This window comes from Cervus canadensis, chromosome 8 (assembly GCF_019320065.1).
Source record: "Cervus canadensis isolate Bull #8, Minnesota chromosome 8, ASM1932006v1, whole genome shotgun sequence".
Classification (NCBI taxonomy): domain Eukaryota; kingdom Metazoa; phylum Chordata; class Mammalia; order Artiodactyla; family Cervidae; genus Cervus; species Cervus canadensis.
The window spans coordinates 1396289-1413609 of NC_057393.1; the positions used below are offsets into that span (position 1 = coordinate 1396289).

The 17321-nt window shown below is 55.2% G+C and overlaps 1 protein-coding gene across 20 annotated transcripts in view; it reads right to left on the reverse strand.

Moving 5' to 3' along the window:
- Positions 1-625: 625 nt before the first annotated feature.
- JAKMIP3 (Janus kinase and microtubule interacting protein 3) overlaps positions 626-17321 on the reverse strand; it is a 90874-nt gene continuing 74178 nt past the window's right edge. For 17 of the 20 annotated variants that reach the window (XM_043475169.1, XM_043475166.1, XM_043475170.1 and 14 more), the window contains 2 exons: positions 14417-15362; positions 626-3109 (listed from right to left, as the gene is read on the reverse strand). In XM_043475169.1, the coding sequence (XP_043331104.1) occupies positions 15219-15362 (144 nt within the window). In that variant the 3' untranslated portion in view covers positions 626-3109; positions 14417-15218. Of the gene's footprint in view, positions 3110-14416; positions 15363-15949; positions 16023-17321 lie in introns of those variants that run through there. The other 3 variants (XM_043475185.1, XM_043475184.1, XM_043475183.1) reach the window with 1 other exon arrangement.

A 17321-nucleotide genomic window follows, 5' to 3' on the forward strand; every position in this document is an offset into this window, starting at 1 on the left:
ACTTATTTTTTAAAAAGCAAGTTCAGAGTTTGGGTGGGACACAGTAGGAGGACTCCGAGCCCGCCCAGCATCCCAGAACAGTGCTGTCACTCCGTCAAGCCCCCCAGGGACTGGTTTTTAAGGAAAAGACATCCCAGTCCTTGCTTCTGTTAGAGCAGCTGCGGCTGGAATTTCAAAGCCTAAGCTGGGACAGCGGGAGGCGTAAGAGCCCTGCAGAGCCCAATCAACCCTTCCCGCCCCTGGTCCCAGCCCCATCTTGGGTCCCCAGCTTTCCCAAAGAGATCAGGCAGCCTGTACCCACCTGTGTGGGGTCACTGCCACTGAAACATGTTCCTATTCATTCGCGGAAATTCACCGTTCTCAGGGACTTGACTCCTCCCTTGGTTCTCATTTGACAAACAGCCGAGGACCAGGCCTCCCCTGCGGCTGACCTCAGGTGACCTCAGAGCCTGTCCTCCGGATGAGCGCCCCCCCCCCCACCCATGACTTAGGACAAGGCTGTATGTGAGACGCCCAGGTCCCCCTTCCCAATGCGCAGAAGGCCCAGCTCTCCTTTCTGGTGTGGGAAGACGCCCTGTCATTCGGAGAGTGGACACAGAACACAGAAGTGGCTACTGTAGCCGATAAGTCCAGACTTTAATACTTTGTGAGGTGGAGAACTTTGATATTCTAAGATTTAAAACAATCTTTATTAAAAACTGTACAGTAATTTACAAATGAGTAAAAATTCTCTGGTATATATCATAGGAATCACAATACAAAAATATGTGTAAAATCTGTAGTTGATCACCATACAAACCTATTTTAGGCCTCGGAATACTGTTTAGCACTGCACAGAGCATCACGTGTTTAGAGTCTGGTTATTAAGGAACTGCTTCAGGGAACACAAACACTGCCTGGCGCATCGCCATGAGAAAACAAGTCCTCATTCGTGTTTGCATAAATTCACAATAAAGCTTTTAAAAAATATACAGTAAACAAATATATGATTTGATACCTATATGTACAGCTTGATTTTCCTGAGCCTAAACGTAAATCCGTTACTGTGTTAAAACATACAGTCCATCTTAAGGTCCATGACGCAGTGATGGTCAGTGTAGATTAATGTCCAACACCTCCAAACCCACTCCCGGCACGCCCTCCCTCCTGACTGCCGGCTGGTGTTCACAGCCGCGTAAGGCACTCAGGGTGTCCTGAAGGCTACAGGCTCCTCGAGGGCTGAGCACTTGAAGGAAAAGCCACGGTCCTTCAGCAACTGGAGCTTGAGACCATGGAACGAGGGACACACACTGTGTCAACAAGCAGCCGCAGTCTACATGGATTCTGGTTTAGACGAACGGAAGCTCGTGTGTTTTATGGATGCTGTGCACGGGAATTCTGCTTTGGACAGATGAAAGCACGTGTGTGTTTCCCTAGACATCGTGCGCGCTGCGTGTGGTGATAGCTGTTAGGCTGCACACACCTCAGTTACGCAGCAAACACTTCTGTGTTTCACCCTCTTCCTGACACTTCCTCTATTTGAAGAGCTAAACAGAGAGCCCAAATATTCGATTCAATCCAGTCCACTGGTTTTGAATAAAAGGTACATTCTAGTATTTAGAAAATGCATATAATTTTAAAATACTAGAATTCTTCAGATGCTCAGCGGATTGGCAGGAATTAGTGACGAACACTCATATTTGTCTCTTTCTTCTCTCTCTTTTTTTTTTTCAAAAGCCCAACCCTGAGATGCTGGATTTTGTAGTCAGATGAACAGAAGGTGCCCATGATACATGAACAGAAACAACGGTGTCTGAAGAGAAGACTTGGCACTGCAGCTGACTGTGTGCTTTGGGGAACATGCAGTTTTGAAATGCAGTTTGGTACATGGATTACTTAAAACATTCACTGAGCCATGTTCCCTTTCCAACGCACATCCTATTTACATACAGATAATAATGACTTCATAAGCATTGGTACATATTTACATGTTTCTCTTTCCTGTAGAGTTTGCCCCCTTTTAAAAATTACAAAGCTGTGATTGAGAATCTGGGATGTAGGGCATATGAAGTACTCCAGACATATGTACAACATGAAAATCATGATGACCCAAATAAACACGAGGGGTGTGAGTTTGGGTTTAAAATGCACATTTTGGGATCCCAAATGGCCAGCCTCCATAACTGCTGCTCCTGGGCAGGTACACACCACGCCGGGCAGGCCCTCAGGAGTGGAACTGTGGAGCGGCTCCTGACGCCTGCATCATACACTCCATCAGAATCACTCTGGGAGTTCATCCATAGCTCCACAGTGGCTTTCATTCATGCAAGTCTATTGTTTGCCATTTGCTTGAGTACAACAAATGTGCCAAGCCGGGCAGTCATTAGAACAAGACAAAAGAATGTAGGGAGGGTTAAAGCAGACTTTGGACTTGAGATACAAACCTGACATCAAGCTCACATGGAAAAGCAGTGAACTGGCCCCATTTCTTGTCCAAGTGAATACATAACTGTGGCTTTAATGACAACAGAAAGGATGCATCCTTCTTGGACAAGTGTTGATTAATCGTGCATTGCCCAGCAGAAAACCTGCACCCACTAGAGAAAAGCATGTCCGTCTGATCCTGTAATCTTTCTCTCGATTCATCCTAGGGAATCAAGCCTGGTCTGGCTGCCTCTGTCATCCGTACCCGAGTGGAACGTTTCTTCCGACACAAATATAAAGTGAACCTAACACTTGCAGACAACACAGGCGGACCTCCCTCCAGCTCCTGGGCAATGTAGCTTGTGTTTCTTTTATACAATGTTGTCTGTTACCTTCTCACCTGGCTGCCCATCTCATTACCCAGCACATCAATCTCTAAGTGCCTCAGAAGAGCTCAACCCTGTGTGTCTTCTGACAGAGCACGTGTGTGTGCACACACAGACTCATGCACACACACACACACACACACTGCATTACTGACAGCACAACCTTAGACTCAAGGGTGCGAGGTTAACAGAAGGACCACCTCCAAGCCACAAGTCGGGCTGTGTCCCAGTGCAGGGAGGCTCTCCCAGGCTGTGGACCATGATGCTCAAGGAGTGGAACTCACGCCTTAAACTGGCTTCATCGACGTGCTGCTTCTCCTCTGAAAGAGTGAAGACAGATGCTTTCTGTTAGTGTGAGATACCTGAGCCACTGGCAGGGACTCCGGGCGGGGAAGAGGTCTGGGGAAATGGAGGATGCTGGCTCCACAGGTGGACAGTCTGGCCCAAACTCGGTGCCATGCTGAGCCTCTGCCTGGAGATGCTCAGGGCTCTTCCCAGGAGCTGCGCGCCACAGACGTCAAGTGCTTCATGAGGTCACATGCAGACGTGGCCTCAGAGCTCCCTCCCACACGTGGGAGTTTTTGTTTTTTCTCAGTACTTAGAAAGTGGGCCTCTGGTATGTGCCAATTCTTTCTTTTCACCTTTTACATCTTTAATATTTGGAAGAAGTTAAGAAGGTGCTTCCCAGGATCCACATCTAACAAGAAGGGGTGGGCCCTGGAGCAGCAGACTGGGTGGGGTGAGAGAGGAGGGAGGAGGGGAGGGAGGAGGGGGGACGGGAAGGAGGGAGGGAGAGGGAGGGGGAGGGAGGAGAGGGGAGCGAAGGTGGAGGGAGAGGGGAGGGAGGAGGCAAAGGGAGAGGAGGGGGGAGAGGGGAGGGAGAAGGGGGAGGAGGGGGGAGGAGGGGAGGGGATGGGGGTGGGTGGGGGGGCACCCAGAAGTGGAACCTGAGGTCACAGACATTAGAAAATGCACAGAGTATTTCTGGTTTTTAATTGTTAAACTAACTTCTCAGTAAGGGGATATTCCACCAAGAAGAATGAACACTAAAGGCAGTGGGATTGCAGTGAGCTCATCTCACTGAGGGTCACACCTCTCCGTTGACGTCTCTGCTGAGTTCAGGTGACCCTGCTTCTTAGGCCCTCCATCTGACCCGCTCCTAAATAGGTTCCATCAGTCCAGCCACTTCGAGCTGTTAGAAAGGACCTTCTCACTTTGCAGATGGAAAGACCGAAGCCCTGAGATGCCAAGGGGTCTCCTGACGTTGCACCTCCGGGCTGACCAGAGCCATGGCCCCGGCCACCTGCTCGCGGGCCTCCACCACATCACTGCCTCCCTGAGTTAAGATGATGACTGTCTGGGGTGTGAGCCACACACAAATAAATACAGAACAAGAATCTTGTGGAAAATAATGTGTGGCATTCAAAAGTCACCCCCCAGCTTGAAGGGACAAGGTGATGGCATCCGGTTCCCTGAGGTCATGGGCCCCTTCTCCTGAGCCTGCCTGCCCTCCGCTCTCACACCCACAGCACTGCGTCCAGGACGGGCGCCCTCTGCTCCCACCCAGGACTGTGGCACTGCACATGCACACACACACACACACACACGTGCGCACACACATGCACACACACACGCACACACATGTGCACACATGCACGGATGTGCAACACACACATGTGCACACATGCAACACACATGTGCACACATACAGAGGTGTGGTTCTGCTTCCAGACCTCCACTCCCTCCTGACACACACACATGCACACATGTGCACACACATATGCATACATGTGCGCACACACACACTCGGAGGTGTGGTTCTGCTTCCAGGCTTCCAGACCTCCCCTCCCTCCTGATGCACACACATTTACACATGTATACACACACAGAGAGGCGTGACTTCTAGACCTCCACTCTCTCCTGACCCCCAGTCCCACGTCCTCTTGGGAACATGGTGTCCTCCACCCCTCCTTTCTCTGGCCACTGGCCCAATCTCCCGACCGTCCCCGTCAGCCCAAGATCTCACTCACACTGAAGCTGCGCCAGGCCCAGGGCAGGCGAGTGCGGGTCCTCGCCGGGGCCTGCCCTGGGCCTCCTGACCGGCGGGCTCCTCAGTCAGGAGCACCTCTGTGGGCAGGAGCTGAGTCACTGGCAGCACAGGGGCCTGCCTGCCAGGTTGGCCCTGACTGGCCTCTGGGAACCTGGCTTTTGAAACTCTCCCGGAGTGAAGAGGTCCTGCTCGTGAGCTAGCTGAGACTGTTCGTACAAACGGTGTGATTTATGGCAAGCATCCGCCTCCTTCTGAGGTTGGCATTGTACGGGCAGGGGGTGCCCACATGAGTAGCCCCAATAAAAGCGCTGAGCTCTGAGCCTTAGATGAAACCCCCTCCAGTTCCCCAGCAGAGACACCACACACACAGCCGCGTTTCCACGGCCAGGGAGTGCACTCCCTGTGGCCTGCACAGGAGAGAGAATGTGTAGGAGCCTCCTTCTGGGTCTCCCGGCCCTGCAGAGCCAGCCACGTCCCTGCAGGACATCATGCACAAGGTCTGAGCTGGGCCTCCATTCTGGGCTGCGTCCTAAGACTCCCTGGGCCTGCGGGGGGTTCTTGGGGATCCAGGAGCCTTCCCTTCCACTGTTTTCCAGAAGCCCAGAGGCTGTGAGGCTGCAGATCAGAGAGGCGTGGTCTTTGCCTCCGTGAGCACACCTGTCCACTTGCTGGTCAGTCAGTTATTTGACTGTGTTAGGGGCCAGGGCGGTCTGAGTGTGTCTTGAGGTCTACACCAAAGGTTTGTCCACACAGTGAGTGAGCCAGGTACATCCCCACGTGCAGCGCTTCACAGAGAGGGGATGGGGCAGCGCCTGTACACGGATGAGGGTGAACGTCGTGGGGGAGGAGCGACACAGGATGCATCGCTCCCAGCCCAGTGGGGCAGTGATGTCTCGATCAGGGTGGGCACCCAGAACCGCAGCCTCACCCTTGCTTCTGGAGGGAGGGGTTGTGATGTCATTTTTACTGGGCTGCACTGGAGGGTGGGTGGTATGGATTCAAGTGGTCATTCAAGTGATCATTCAGGAAGAGTGATAACCAGCGTCACTAAGTGGGTTATGTCACAGTCACCAAGATGGACGAAGGAAGGACAAGGGGGTAGGAGGGTACGGGCCGGACACAACCCAGCTGGCGGCAGCGCTGTCTCTATGTTGGCACCCAGCCCCGTGGGCACAGAGACGTCAGAACCCTGCTTAGAGCTGCAGATGCAGAACACTCATCAGTAACACCCAGCGGCACATGCAAGTGCACTCAGACACACGGGCTGGAGACAGCACGCTGGTTTCTGTCAAAAGCGAGCCCGAGGCACTGCCACGACGTCTGTGTTTGTGCTGGGGATTCCCGCTGCTTCCTCAACTATCGAGAAACAAAGAGTTGTTGGCAGGGTGGCCAACCCTCCTGGGGTTGGAACCAACTGCAGGTGGGGGGCCTCATGTTGTCCAGAAATGCGTGCAGGGCAAGTGAACCCAGGTCCGAACACGGGGTGGGCCGGGCAGAGGCCCAGGGCCCAACTCGACAGGCATGTGGCAGGGGCGAGGCCCTGCAGCCCAGATCTTTGCTCTCTGCCCCCAAACATCACCCCCACTCCAGGTCCCAGGGGCTCAGAAGTAAGCCACACAAATAGGCATACGATCAGCTCATGGAACAGCGGGGGATGGGTTACAACCAGAAACTCTCCGCGCGAGCGCTACTGTTTTGGGAAACCATAGCCTAGCATTTCCAAACACAACAGAAACCAACAGCAACAAAAAACATGTTTGGGGCCGAGGGCTTCCTTCCTTGAAGCTTGGACTTGGGGGAAATATGAAGAAACAGCTGGTCTCGCCCAGACCCAGCTGAGCTCCCTCCCTGCCACCTGGTCAGCTCTCTGCAGGGCCTTTCCATCAGAGGGGGACAGGGCTTCTATCAGCACCCTCGGGACCATCGACGAGGCCCTTCTCCCTGCGTCCCACAGGCAAGAGCCCGCTGCAGGCGGGGCAGTCCACTCCAGCCCAGGACTGTCCATGCTCACACCATGCCTGGCTCATCAACTTGACTGGGCCAATGCCCAGACATTGACAAACATCCTATGTGTTTGGCGTGGGTGTAGGGGGGTGTTTCTGGATGAGATTAGCACTTGAATCCACAGGGTCAAGCCCAGCCGGTCCCAAAGGCAAACGTCCCAGGACCTGTGGAGGGCACGCTGCGGGCCTGGAATGACCGCACGGCTGAGACAGGCCTCCTGTCTCTAATCCCCAGACCACTGGGCAGAAGACCCGGCAATGGCTGCCCCATGCTCGTGCCCAGCACACACACAGACCTGCACACACAACCACACACAAAGACCCACACACAGAGCCACACACAGACCTGCACACACAACCACACACAGACCCGCACATACAACCACACACACAGACTGGCACACACAACCACACACAGACCCGCACATACAACCACACACACAGACTGGCACACACAACCACACACAGACCTGCACACACAACCACACAGACCCGCACACACAACCACACACAGACCCGCACACACAACCACACACAGACCTGCACACACACAGCCACACACAGACCTGTACACACAACCACACACACAGACCACACATACAGACCGACACACACAGCCACACACAGACCTGCACACACAACCACACACAGACCCGCACATACAACCACACACACAGACTGGCACACACAACCACACACAGACCCGCACACACAACCACACAGACCCGCACACACAACCACACACAGACCCGACCTGCACACACACAGCCACACACAGACCTGTACACACAACCACACACAGACCCGCACACACAACCACACACAGACCCGCACACACAACCACACACAGACCCACACACACAGCCACACACACAGACCTGCACACACACAGCCACACACAGACCTGTAAACACAACCTCACACAAAGACCCACACACATACAACCACATGCACAGACTCACACACACATAACCACCCGCACACACACAACCCTCGGTTCCTGTTTTGTTTTCCGTCTGGGTGACCAGGAGCTGCTCCCGCAGGCCGAGAAGGGGCGTCCAGCTCTCCTCTGGTGCCGACTATTCCAACAACGGCCTCTCTTAATGATGGCCTCATGCTCACACTCTGAAGGGGCCCACACTGCTTCAACTGCAAGAGTGACGTGACAAGCGCTAGACAGCTGGCCGCGGGCCATGAGCTGCCGTTGGACAGAACAGATCAGGCAGCAGAACGCAGAACGGGGGAGGGGACCGTCGGCTTCCAGGCAGTGATCCCACTTCTCCCTAAGCCCGCATGCAAAGGTCCCAGCAGCATGAGAGAACAGCTTTGGCCATCAGGTAAACACAAAATTCTAAACAGAGAGGAAAAAAACTGCTCCAGAGCCAACAGAAACTGGAGGAGCTTGTCAGTACCCCCTGATATCAAGGCTTTATATTTTGGATGACCACCAATGACCACAGGTGGACACCCAGAAGAAACTCCTGCACCAGCACATCAACAAACTTCACGCAAATGTTCACAATGGCGTACCCAGATGCCCGTCACCGGGGTGGTGGAGTCCCACAAGGGCGCCCTGGAGCGGGACACGAAGACACACGGGCCACCGGACGGGTGAGTCTGAGCACCATGCAGTGAAGTGCGCTGCGCGTCCACAAGCATGACGCCTCTCACAAGGACTTCAAAAGCAATAACAGTCATGCCTTTCAGAAACGTACGTGTCTGCCACGAAGCTCTGCACCGGGTGCAGCCCCCGGGGTCAGAAGGCGGTTACCTCTGAAGGGAGAGGCAGGCACGGGACCGGGTCAGAGGTTAGACGTCAGTGAAGCCAGAGATGTTACAAGAAACACCCAGCAGGCCCACTCCGAGCCCAGTGGCAGCAGAAAGCCAGGGTCAGGACGCATGCAAGTGTGTGCAGCAAAGAGCAGAGAGGAAGAACACTCGTGGGAGGGCCGCGGTGTGTGTGTGTGTGTGTGTGTGTGCGTGCGCGTGCATGCAGGCCTGAGTCAGCGTGCAGGATGGCAGTGCCCTCTGGCCACCTTGGCCGCCACGCTCCGTGCAGGGCTTGTCAGCTGCCATCAGACCACAGCCCTGAGCCTGCTCCCTTCTCCACCCCTACCCCCGCCTTGGGCTGGAGCCCAGGCTGACGAAGCCACCCAGACAGGGCCCCTCTGTGCCAGGTCTGGGGGCTCCATCACCCGCGGGCTGTCCCTGAGTTCAGCCCCCCGCCCCCAGCACGAACGGCCTGGGAGCTGCTGTTCACGCTTGGGTGAACCCTCTGGGAGGCACATAAACAGCTCAGCTTGTACTTCTTCCCTTAAATATAAAACAACAGACACAAATTAAAAAGACAATTTCATCAGGTCATGATGGAGACTATTACAGACATGGCTTGAATGAAGGCTTCCTCTCACGTGTGGGCACAATGCCTGTTAACTGTGGATGTTTCCTGAGCAAGACCGACTCCTCCCTGAATTTCAACAATGACAACAGCCATCACTTCTGGTCACTGCGTCTCAGCACAGCGTGAGCAGGCTCACAGGAGCGGGGCTCATCGGTATTCAGTGCCTGCTCCGGGACAGCTGTAAATCTGCTCTGCTGACAGTTTAGCCTCACATCTCGGGTTTCCAGACCCTGAGCTGGGCAGACAAGGCGCATGGAGCCCCAGCCCCACCCCCAGGACCCAGAGGGGACCAGGCATGTGAGCGCAGAGGAGCCAGCAGATAGCAGCTGTGACCCCCTGCCTCCCCGAGTTCGATGACTCAGAGGCGGGGAGGACACTCCATCCAGGATGGGGCTAACTGCAGAGTGGGCTTGGTCCAGCCAAGCAGAAGGCATTTTACTCAAAAACAGGAAGAGTTCCTTACAGTGGGGGTGGGAGGAGACGAGAGATGGACAACCACTTGCAAAAAATGTGCTTCGACCAAAACCATGCACCAAATGCAAACAGAAACTCAAAATGGGTCATGAATACGAATGTAAGACACAAAGCCACAAATTCCAGCAGGAAACACTGGAGGAAATACTGGTGACTTTCAATCAGGCAAGGTTTTTCGTGGCCCAATACCACACAACCTATTTATATTTAAGTTGACAAATCAGATTTTTACCTAAGAAATTCACTTCAAAAGATACTCTCAAAAGAAGAAAAAGACAAAAAAGAAAATACTTTTGCATTATGTATCTGACCAAGGGGCTATGTCTGAAATGTAAAAAGGAGTCTTAAAACTCAATAATAAGAAAGCAAAGATTGAATTTTTTAAAATGGGCAAATGATTTCAATGGTCAGTTCACTGAAGAAGATACACAGAAGGAAAATCAACACACAACAAATGCCCAACATCATTGGTCATCGGTGGTGGTTTAGTCGCTAAGTTGTGTCTGACTCTTTGTGACCCCACGGACTGTAGCCCACCAGGCCCCTCTGTCCATGGGATTCTCCAGGCAAGAATACTGGAGCCAGTTGCCAGTTCCTTCTCTAAGGGATCTTCCTGACCCAGGATCACTGCACGCAGATTCTTTACCAACTGAGCTACCAGAGAAACCCTCATTAGTCATCAGATAAACAAAAATTAAATTCAAAATAATGACCACTTTGCCCTCATTAGAATGAATCCCCTGCCCCTCTAAAGACTGACCAGGTGCTGGAGAAAATGTGGAGCGGCAGGGACTCATACAGGGCAGCCACCGGTGAGACCCACATCTCCAGGGAACGGAGTTGCAGGTCGCGAAAGGGGGAGGGCAGGGCTGGGTCTTGAGTGGGTGGCCTGGAATTGGAAGTATCATTGTGAATTTGTGGTTTTATAATAGACACAGAGATGGCAGATGGAGGCACCGATGATAGACAATAAATGACAGATAGGTGATAGATGACAGAAGACAGGTGACGGATAATGGATGCCAGATGGAGGACAGGGGCAGAAAGATGATAGATAAATGATAGATTATAGACAGGTGATAGATAGATGCATGGATGATAGTCAACAGATAAGTGACAGATAAATAGGTGACAAATGATAGCTAAGTGATAGATAATAGATGGTACATAGATAGATGACAAGCAGAAACAAACAAAGAGACATGGCCACTCCTGCGTCCGTGCACAGAGGTGTTTCCAAGCTCTGCCCGAGGGCCTGGAAACAGCCAGCTGTTTCACCCCAGGAGCTGTGAGCATTCTCAGCCCCGAGAGGCTGGTTCCCCAACACCACTCCCAACAGAAGGAACCAGGCTCCTTGGAGAAGCGGTTGTTTGAGGCTTGGGGCAGGGGAAACACAAGATAAGCTTGCGCATCCTGCAGGGATGGAAGGTAAGAAGGGGCTCAAGGCATAGAGGGGCTCACGGGTCAGAGACACCAACGTGATGGAAGCTCAGTCACTTACCCTGCCACGATCCGAGCAAGAAGAGAATTAAAGACAGTGTTGGATTATAACCCACAGGACAAACTAAATACCCACGAGCGCATACTGCTGCGTGGAATTGGATAAAGGAAGAAACGAGAGAAGGGGACAGGTCTTCTCCAGAGAAACATTCTAATGAAATAGAAGGAACATGGGAATAGAAAGCCACGCGAACCACCACGGCAGGACAGACCGACTGATGTCGGCTTAGTTACGGGTAAATGTTTAAGCAGGATCATCGTATTTGTTGGTCTCAAAGTGTCTCTCTCCAACACTACTTATAGTTACCCATGACAACTTTTCAGTGGAGAACCTGGTAGAACCTTGATCAAGGTTCCACTTGGAGGGACACGGTGTATGGACGCTGCGCACCCTGACGGACACACTCAGAGGGCGCATCATCTGGGGGCAGTGTCGCCAAGAATACCTAACCTCAGTCCCATCAGAGGAGCACGTCAGACAAGTCAAACTGGAAAGCAATCCACAGAATAACCAACCGGCTCCTAGCAAAGTGCCAGAGTCAAGGGCGATGAGGAAAACTGGGACAGACCCGAGACGACGCAACATGGTGGGGGCTCCTGGAGCAAAAAACGCTTGTCTGGACAGAGAGGGTGGACCAGCTGAGCTTGGAGAGTGCTCTGTGACGACGTGAGATGGGGACATCTGGGGAAGCTGGGTGAAGGGCTACAGGAACTTTATACTACCTGTGCAACTTTTAAGTCTGAAACTATTTTAAAGTAGAAGACTTTTAAAAAAGCTGATGGGAGAAGGGGGACACTTGCTTAGGAATCCAGTAACTTGTGTTGCACGAACTGCACCAAATGTGCATGGAAGCAGCCCCTCCCAGTGACGTCTCCAGTGCAGAAAGCCCCAGCCGCCATCCCCCCCACCCCAACTGCTCAGCCCCATCTGTGTCAGCGGTCAGGGCTGGTAAGGGCGATAACGACACAGAACATCCTGGATTTAGGCGTCAGCACTCTGATTGGTGAGCCAGAACGTGATGGGGGCGTCCGCAGCCACGGATCCACAGCCCCAGCTCTGCGCCCACAAAGCAGTCCCCTCCCCACCCTGACTGAGAAAATTCAAAGCAGCATCGTCGCAGTGTGGCCGCCCCTGGCGCCCCCGTGAAGGCAAGCGTGGGCCGTGGGACCCCTCTCACTGAACGTCCACTACTTCTGCCCAGGGTGAGGATGGCTTGGTGCCAACTGCTTCAGACAGTATCCTCCTACTTTGGCTGGTGACCCAGACCTCCCCCTGGTCTCCTGACGGTGGTGCTGTGTGGAGGGAAAATGTGCTCGCCAATGGGTCATTGAGAGTGAGACCCTGGCCCCCACTGCGTGCCACCACCCAACAGCCCTGCGTGAGACATGCAGCCCAATTCCGTCCCCACATGGTGATGCCCACCGCCCCCTACCAAGGCCACCCCAACACGAGCATCCTGGGAGCAGGAGCTGGTCCAAGTCCCGTCCGGGTCTCTCTCCAGATGTCCAAGGGAGCCTCCATCAACACCCAGGTCCTGGAGACTGCCTGGCCCCAGGGAGGTCATGCCTGCCCAGCGCCCCCACACCCGACCCTCACCTCAGGCACCCAGTCATCCATATCCGGCCTTGCTCTCCTCTACAGGTGAGACCAGCTCATGGTTCTGGGGCACCGACTGGCCTTCCAAGCCCTGGCGGGTCCCCATGCCCGGCACACGGCAAGACAGACTGCAGAGCTGGGCTGGCTCTCTAGGGGGAGGCTGTGGGGAAGATCCCAAAGGGGCAGAGGTGACCCCGCTGCTCGCAGGGCCCTTCCAGGGACTCTGCACCATCCCTTTTGACACAGCATCGCCGTGGCCATGTACGGGGTTCATTGTCCTTCACAGGCTACAGGTGACCTCTGAAGCCAGGCTGTGACAGGGGGTTGTCCTCGTCAAGCACTTGCCTTCACACAACACGGTGCAGCCCGCATACCTCAAGTGACTCTGAGTTCCAGGGACCACGAGATCCAGGAATCCTGAGCTCCAGGGACCCCAAGGTACAGGGACCCTGAGCTCCAAGAATCCTGAGCTCCAAGAATCCCAAAATCCAGGGACCCCAAGCTCTAGGAATCCCAAGTTCCAGGGACCCCAAGCTACAGGAATCCTGAGCTCCAGGGATCCCAAGATCAGGGACCCCGAGCTCCAGGGACTGGGCCTTGAAGGGGTGCTCAGCTTGGAGGGCCCATTGTGGACCAGGGTGGGGGACCAGCCTCCACTCCAGAACCAGCCTCCTGAGTGGCCTTTCCAGCAGGAGGCTTTGCCCATGTGTCCCTGGCCGGGCCCAGGCCCCGCATCAGGCTGACTGCACGTGGCTTTGAGAGATGGGCTTCCTTAGAGGAACCGTGTGAAAGAGCCGAGTGTCTTCAGGCCCCTTCTAGGGAGCGGGCGGTGGTCTCACTTGGGCCTCTGCTCTGCCTAACTCCCTTCTCTACATGGTGGTGTGTCTTGGGGGGCCCTGCAGCCCCACTGTCTGAGGTTCAGCTGGCTCTGTGATGGGACAGGGTGGTGGAGACGGAGCCCCTTATCACTCCTACAGACCCAGAAAACAGAACTGCCCCCCCGAGCCACTCACGTCACCCAGAAACATGTGGAGAGGAAAGCTCCCCAGGAGCGCCTGCCCATCCAGATTCTGACCCCGCCCTGGGGTTGGGGGGAGGTGACGCCCTGGGGGCCCAGGGAGGCCTGCTGAGCTGGGAGTCAGGCCCGGAGAGAGGGGCTGCTCCACAAGAAAAGGTTTCGGAGTTTCTGGGCCCAGCCAGATGGGGTGGGCAGGCAGGTCGAAAGGCCTGGGGTGCGGGGTGGGGCTGGGTTGGCGGGAGGGGCCGGGTGCCCTCTTCTGCCGGGGGCTGAGCTGAGGCTGCCCTTGTGGCTCAGGGCCGTGCCCTGTGACCCCACATGGGCCCCCCGGCTGGCCATGTTGGGGGGTGTCCTGGGTCTGGGCAGAGGACACCCCCAATACAGTCAGCACCTCTGGGACCGCCCCGCGCCCACCTGGCCCTCACCCGCCCACATAGACACCAGGGCTCCCGCTGCAGGGCCAGTGTCCCAGCAAACTGAACCCACACCTCAGAGGGGCTGACCTGCCCCCCCTCCCAGGAGGCGGGATCCCACAGACCCGAAGGAGGTGAGTGGGCGCCCCAGGGGTGACGGCTGAGCCTCACCTGCTGCCAGCTGGGCGTCAGCCCCCTTCTCAACCGCAGACCTACGGGCGCTGTGGTCCTCGCCAGACTCTGCCCCTGGAGCGTGAAGGCTGCAGCTCTGGGCCGGGCGGCTTCGGCCACATTGGGCCTGCCTCTGCGGTGTCCGGGTCTGCGCTGCTCGAGACAGCCTCCGGCCCCTGCGTCTCCAGTGAGGCCCGGCCCTGTCCAGCCACCCGCCCTTCTCGTCCCAGCTCCCTCCACCGGCTCTCAGTCCTCGCTCTGGCCGGTCCCTCGGGGGGACTCAGGGCGGGAGGCTAGCAGCACCGTGGCATCCACGGTTCTGTTCCCACTAGCGACAGCGTCTAACACGGCAGCGTGGCCGCATGTGTCAGTCGGCAAGCGCCCAGGACCCCAGCGGGCGAGTTGCAGCATCTTCGCAGCTGGCCTGGTGACCCAGGGAACCACCCTGGAGATGCTCCATGAGCCGCTCGGGTGCCCTGGACGAAGGTCCCCGTCGTGGCAACAGCCTCGCCGCAGCGTGCTGCTGGCCACCTGCGTTGTTTCTGGGAGTCCGCCCTCTGCTCCGACTCACGCTGTGGTCACTGAGGGATCCAGGGGAGGCGGGGACTGGGGCTCCTGCCCTGAAGCGGCCCTTGGCACCTGCCCGCAGGGGCCCCGCAAGGCCCCGTAACTGGGGCTGGGGGGCTGTGTCCCAAGCAAGGACCTGGGGTCCGCAGCCAAGACCAGGTCTCTTCAGAGAAGCCCAGTCGGAGAACGAGTTCTAATTCCGGCTCATCAAAGTGGACAGTCCCCTCGGAGGTGCTCAGAGACCCCCTCTCTCCCTCCTCCTCGACGGCAGGGGGTCTGCAGAGGCCAGCTTCCCCCGAGTCTTCAGGGACGAGACGCGCCGCCTCGCTCTGCTGCCCGGGCACCCGCCGCTCTCCGGTAAAGTTGGAGGAAAGGGGGGCTGGAGGGAAAGAGACGCAGGACATAGGTCAGGGGGGTGGCAGGGCGAGAGGGAAGGGGCTGGAGGGGCAAGGGCGCCGGGAAGGATGGCTCTGCTCCAGAGGAAAGGCCCTCTGGCGGGGGGCAGTGCCCACAGAGACAGGATGACGAGGTCTTGTTTGGGAAGGAGGCAGTGGTCAAGCTTCCCCATGCACCTCGGGCTGAAAGTCGCAGGAACGATGTCACAGCCTAGGATGACTGTGACGTCCTGAGTGAGCCCAGCTTGTCAGGAAGGCGGGGGTCCTGGCCGAATCTCCAGTGTCACCCCAGATCATACTTGATACACAAAGGACAAACGTCACCAAACCCCCAGCGCTGCCTCCTGCCGAGGTGCCCGGAGCAGAGAACAGGGAGTGTGTGCGCACATCTCTCCCCCAGGAGGCCCCTCGGGGACTTTGTCCAGGAAGGCGAGCACCCCTTCCCCTCTGATGATGGCAGACCCTCCCCTCTAGGACCTGTGCGGGCCCTGGGTGTCGCCTCCAGGAAGCCCCTCCTGCTTATGGAAAGAGGAGGCCCTGCTGGTCCCCGGGACGTGGACAAAATACTCACCACGCCAGAGTGCCCAGGCGAGCTATGACCACAGAATGAAAGCTAAGGAGAAAAATAAGAACAAAAATAGAAACTGAAAAGGAAAGGGGAGGGCAGAGACATGGAAGGAAAGAAAGAAAAGAGAGTTTGTAGAGTTTCTGGCAAGAACGAACGTGTGGCCACAGACAGAGCAATGCAGAACAGCTGGCTGGGGGTCAGGTGCGGGTCCGGGCACGCTGTGCCCAGCAGGTTAAGGGCTGAGCTGCCAGGGGCCATGAGGACGCCTGGGTCTGAAGTGACCACGCTGTCTGTCCCTGGGGGCCGTGCTCTGGGGCCTCGCACCATCCAGAGGACAGTAAGGAGGGAGCCTCTGCCGGTCACCTTGCCTCTGGGTTGGGGGGAGTGGGGACCGGCCCATCTGGACCTGTCGCCGGGTGATGGTGAGGGTGCTAACTGGCTATAATGATGATAGAAGTCTTACGGATGGAAAGACGTGCCAGTGCCAGGCAAACACCAGCACTCCGGGACAATATTTTGGTTTCAGCCCCATTATAAGTGATAAAGCACAGCCAACATGCTGAACAGATTTCACACTCAGAAACCCTCCTTTTTGGTTGGGGGAGGGGCCCAGCCAATTTAGACACAAGAGAAAATCTGGCCGCGGTACAGCTGCTTGGAAAAGCGGAGACCCTTCAGCTAGATTAAAAGAGTAAACACCCAATTTTAAAAAATCGAGCATTTATTACAAACAAATGCTCTCACTTTAAGATGCAAAAGGAGGGGGGTACTCTTTTGTCCCCTTCTGATGCCTATGTCAGAAGCTTTCCCTATCTCCTTTATACTTTAATAAAACTTTATTACACAAAAGCTCTGAGCGATCCAGCCTCGTCTCTGGCCCCGGATTGAATTCGTCTCCTCCGGAGGCCAAGAATCCCGCGCCTTATCTTATGGTTCAGCAACAACCTTTCATCTTGGGGGCTCGTCCGGGATCCTTCAGGACAAGATGGGCCTGATAATCTATGTGAGCCTACTTCTGCTGACTCCAGAAATCCTGAGTCTGCCGTTTGATCCTCAAGACAATGCCTTCCTGTCCTGGGCTCACTCCTATGCTGCATTCCACAATCGGTCTAACTGCTGGGTCTGCAGAGCACTCCCCTCTTCATCAGTGGAAGGCTTCCCGTGGTGGACATCTCCACTTCAAGGAAAAGACTTTCTCCAAGTCTGCGAATACCTTCGACAACAATCACATGTGATGCCTCTTCTTAAACTGATGACATCTAACAACCTTAAGATGGACTGATGTAACTATGGACATAATGTTACTTTTCATTTTGATTTTAACTTGGTTTAATGACTATTTTGCCTTACATCTGTAACTGTATAATGGGGTTTT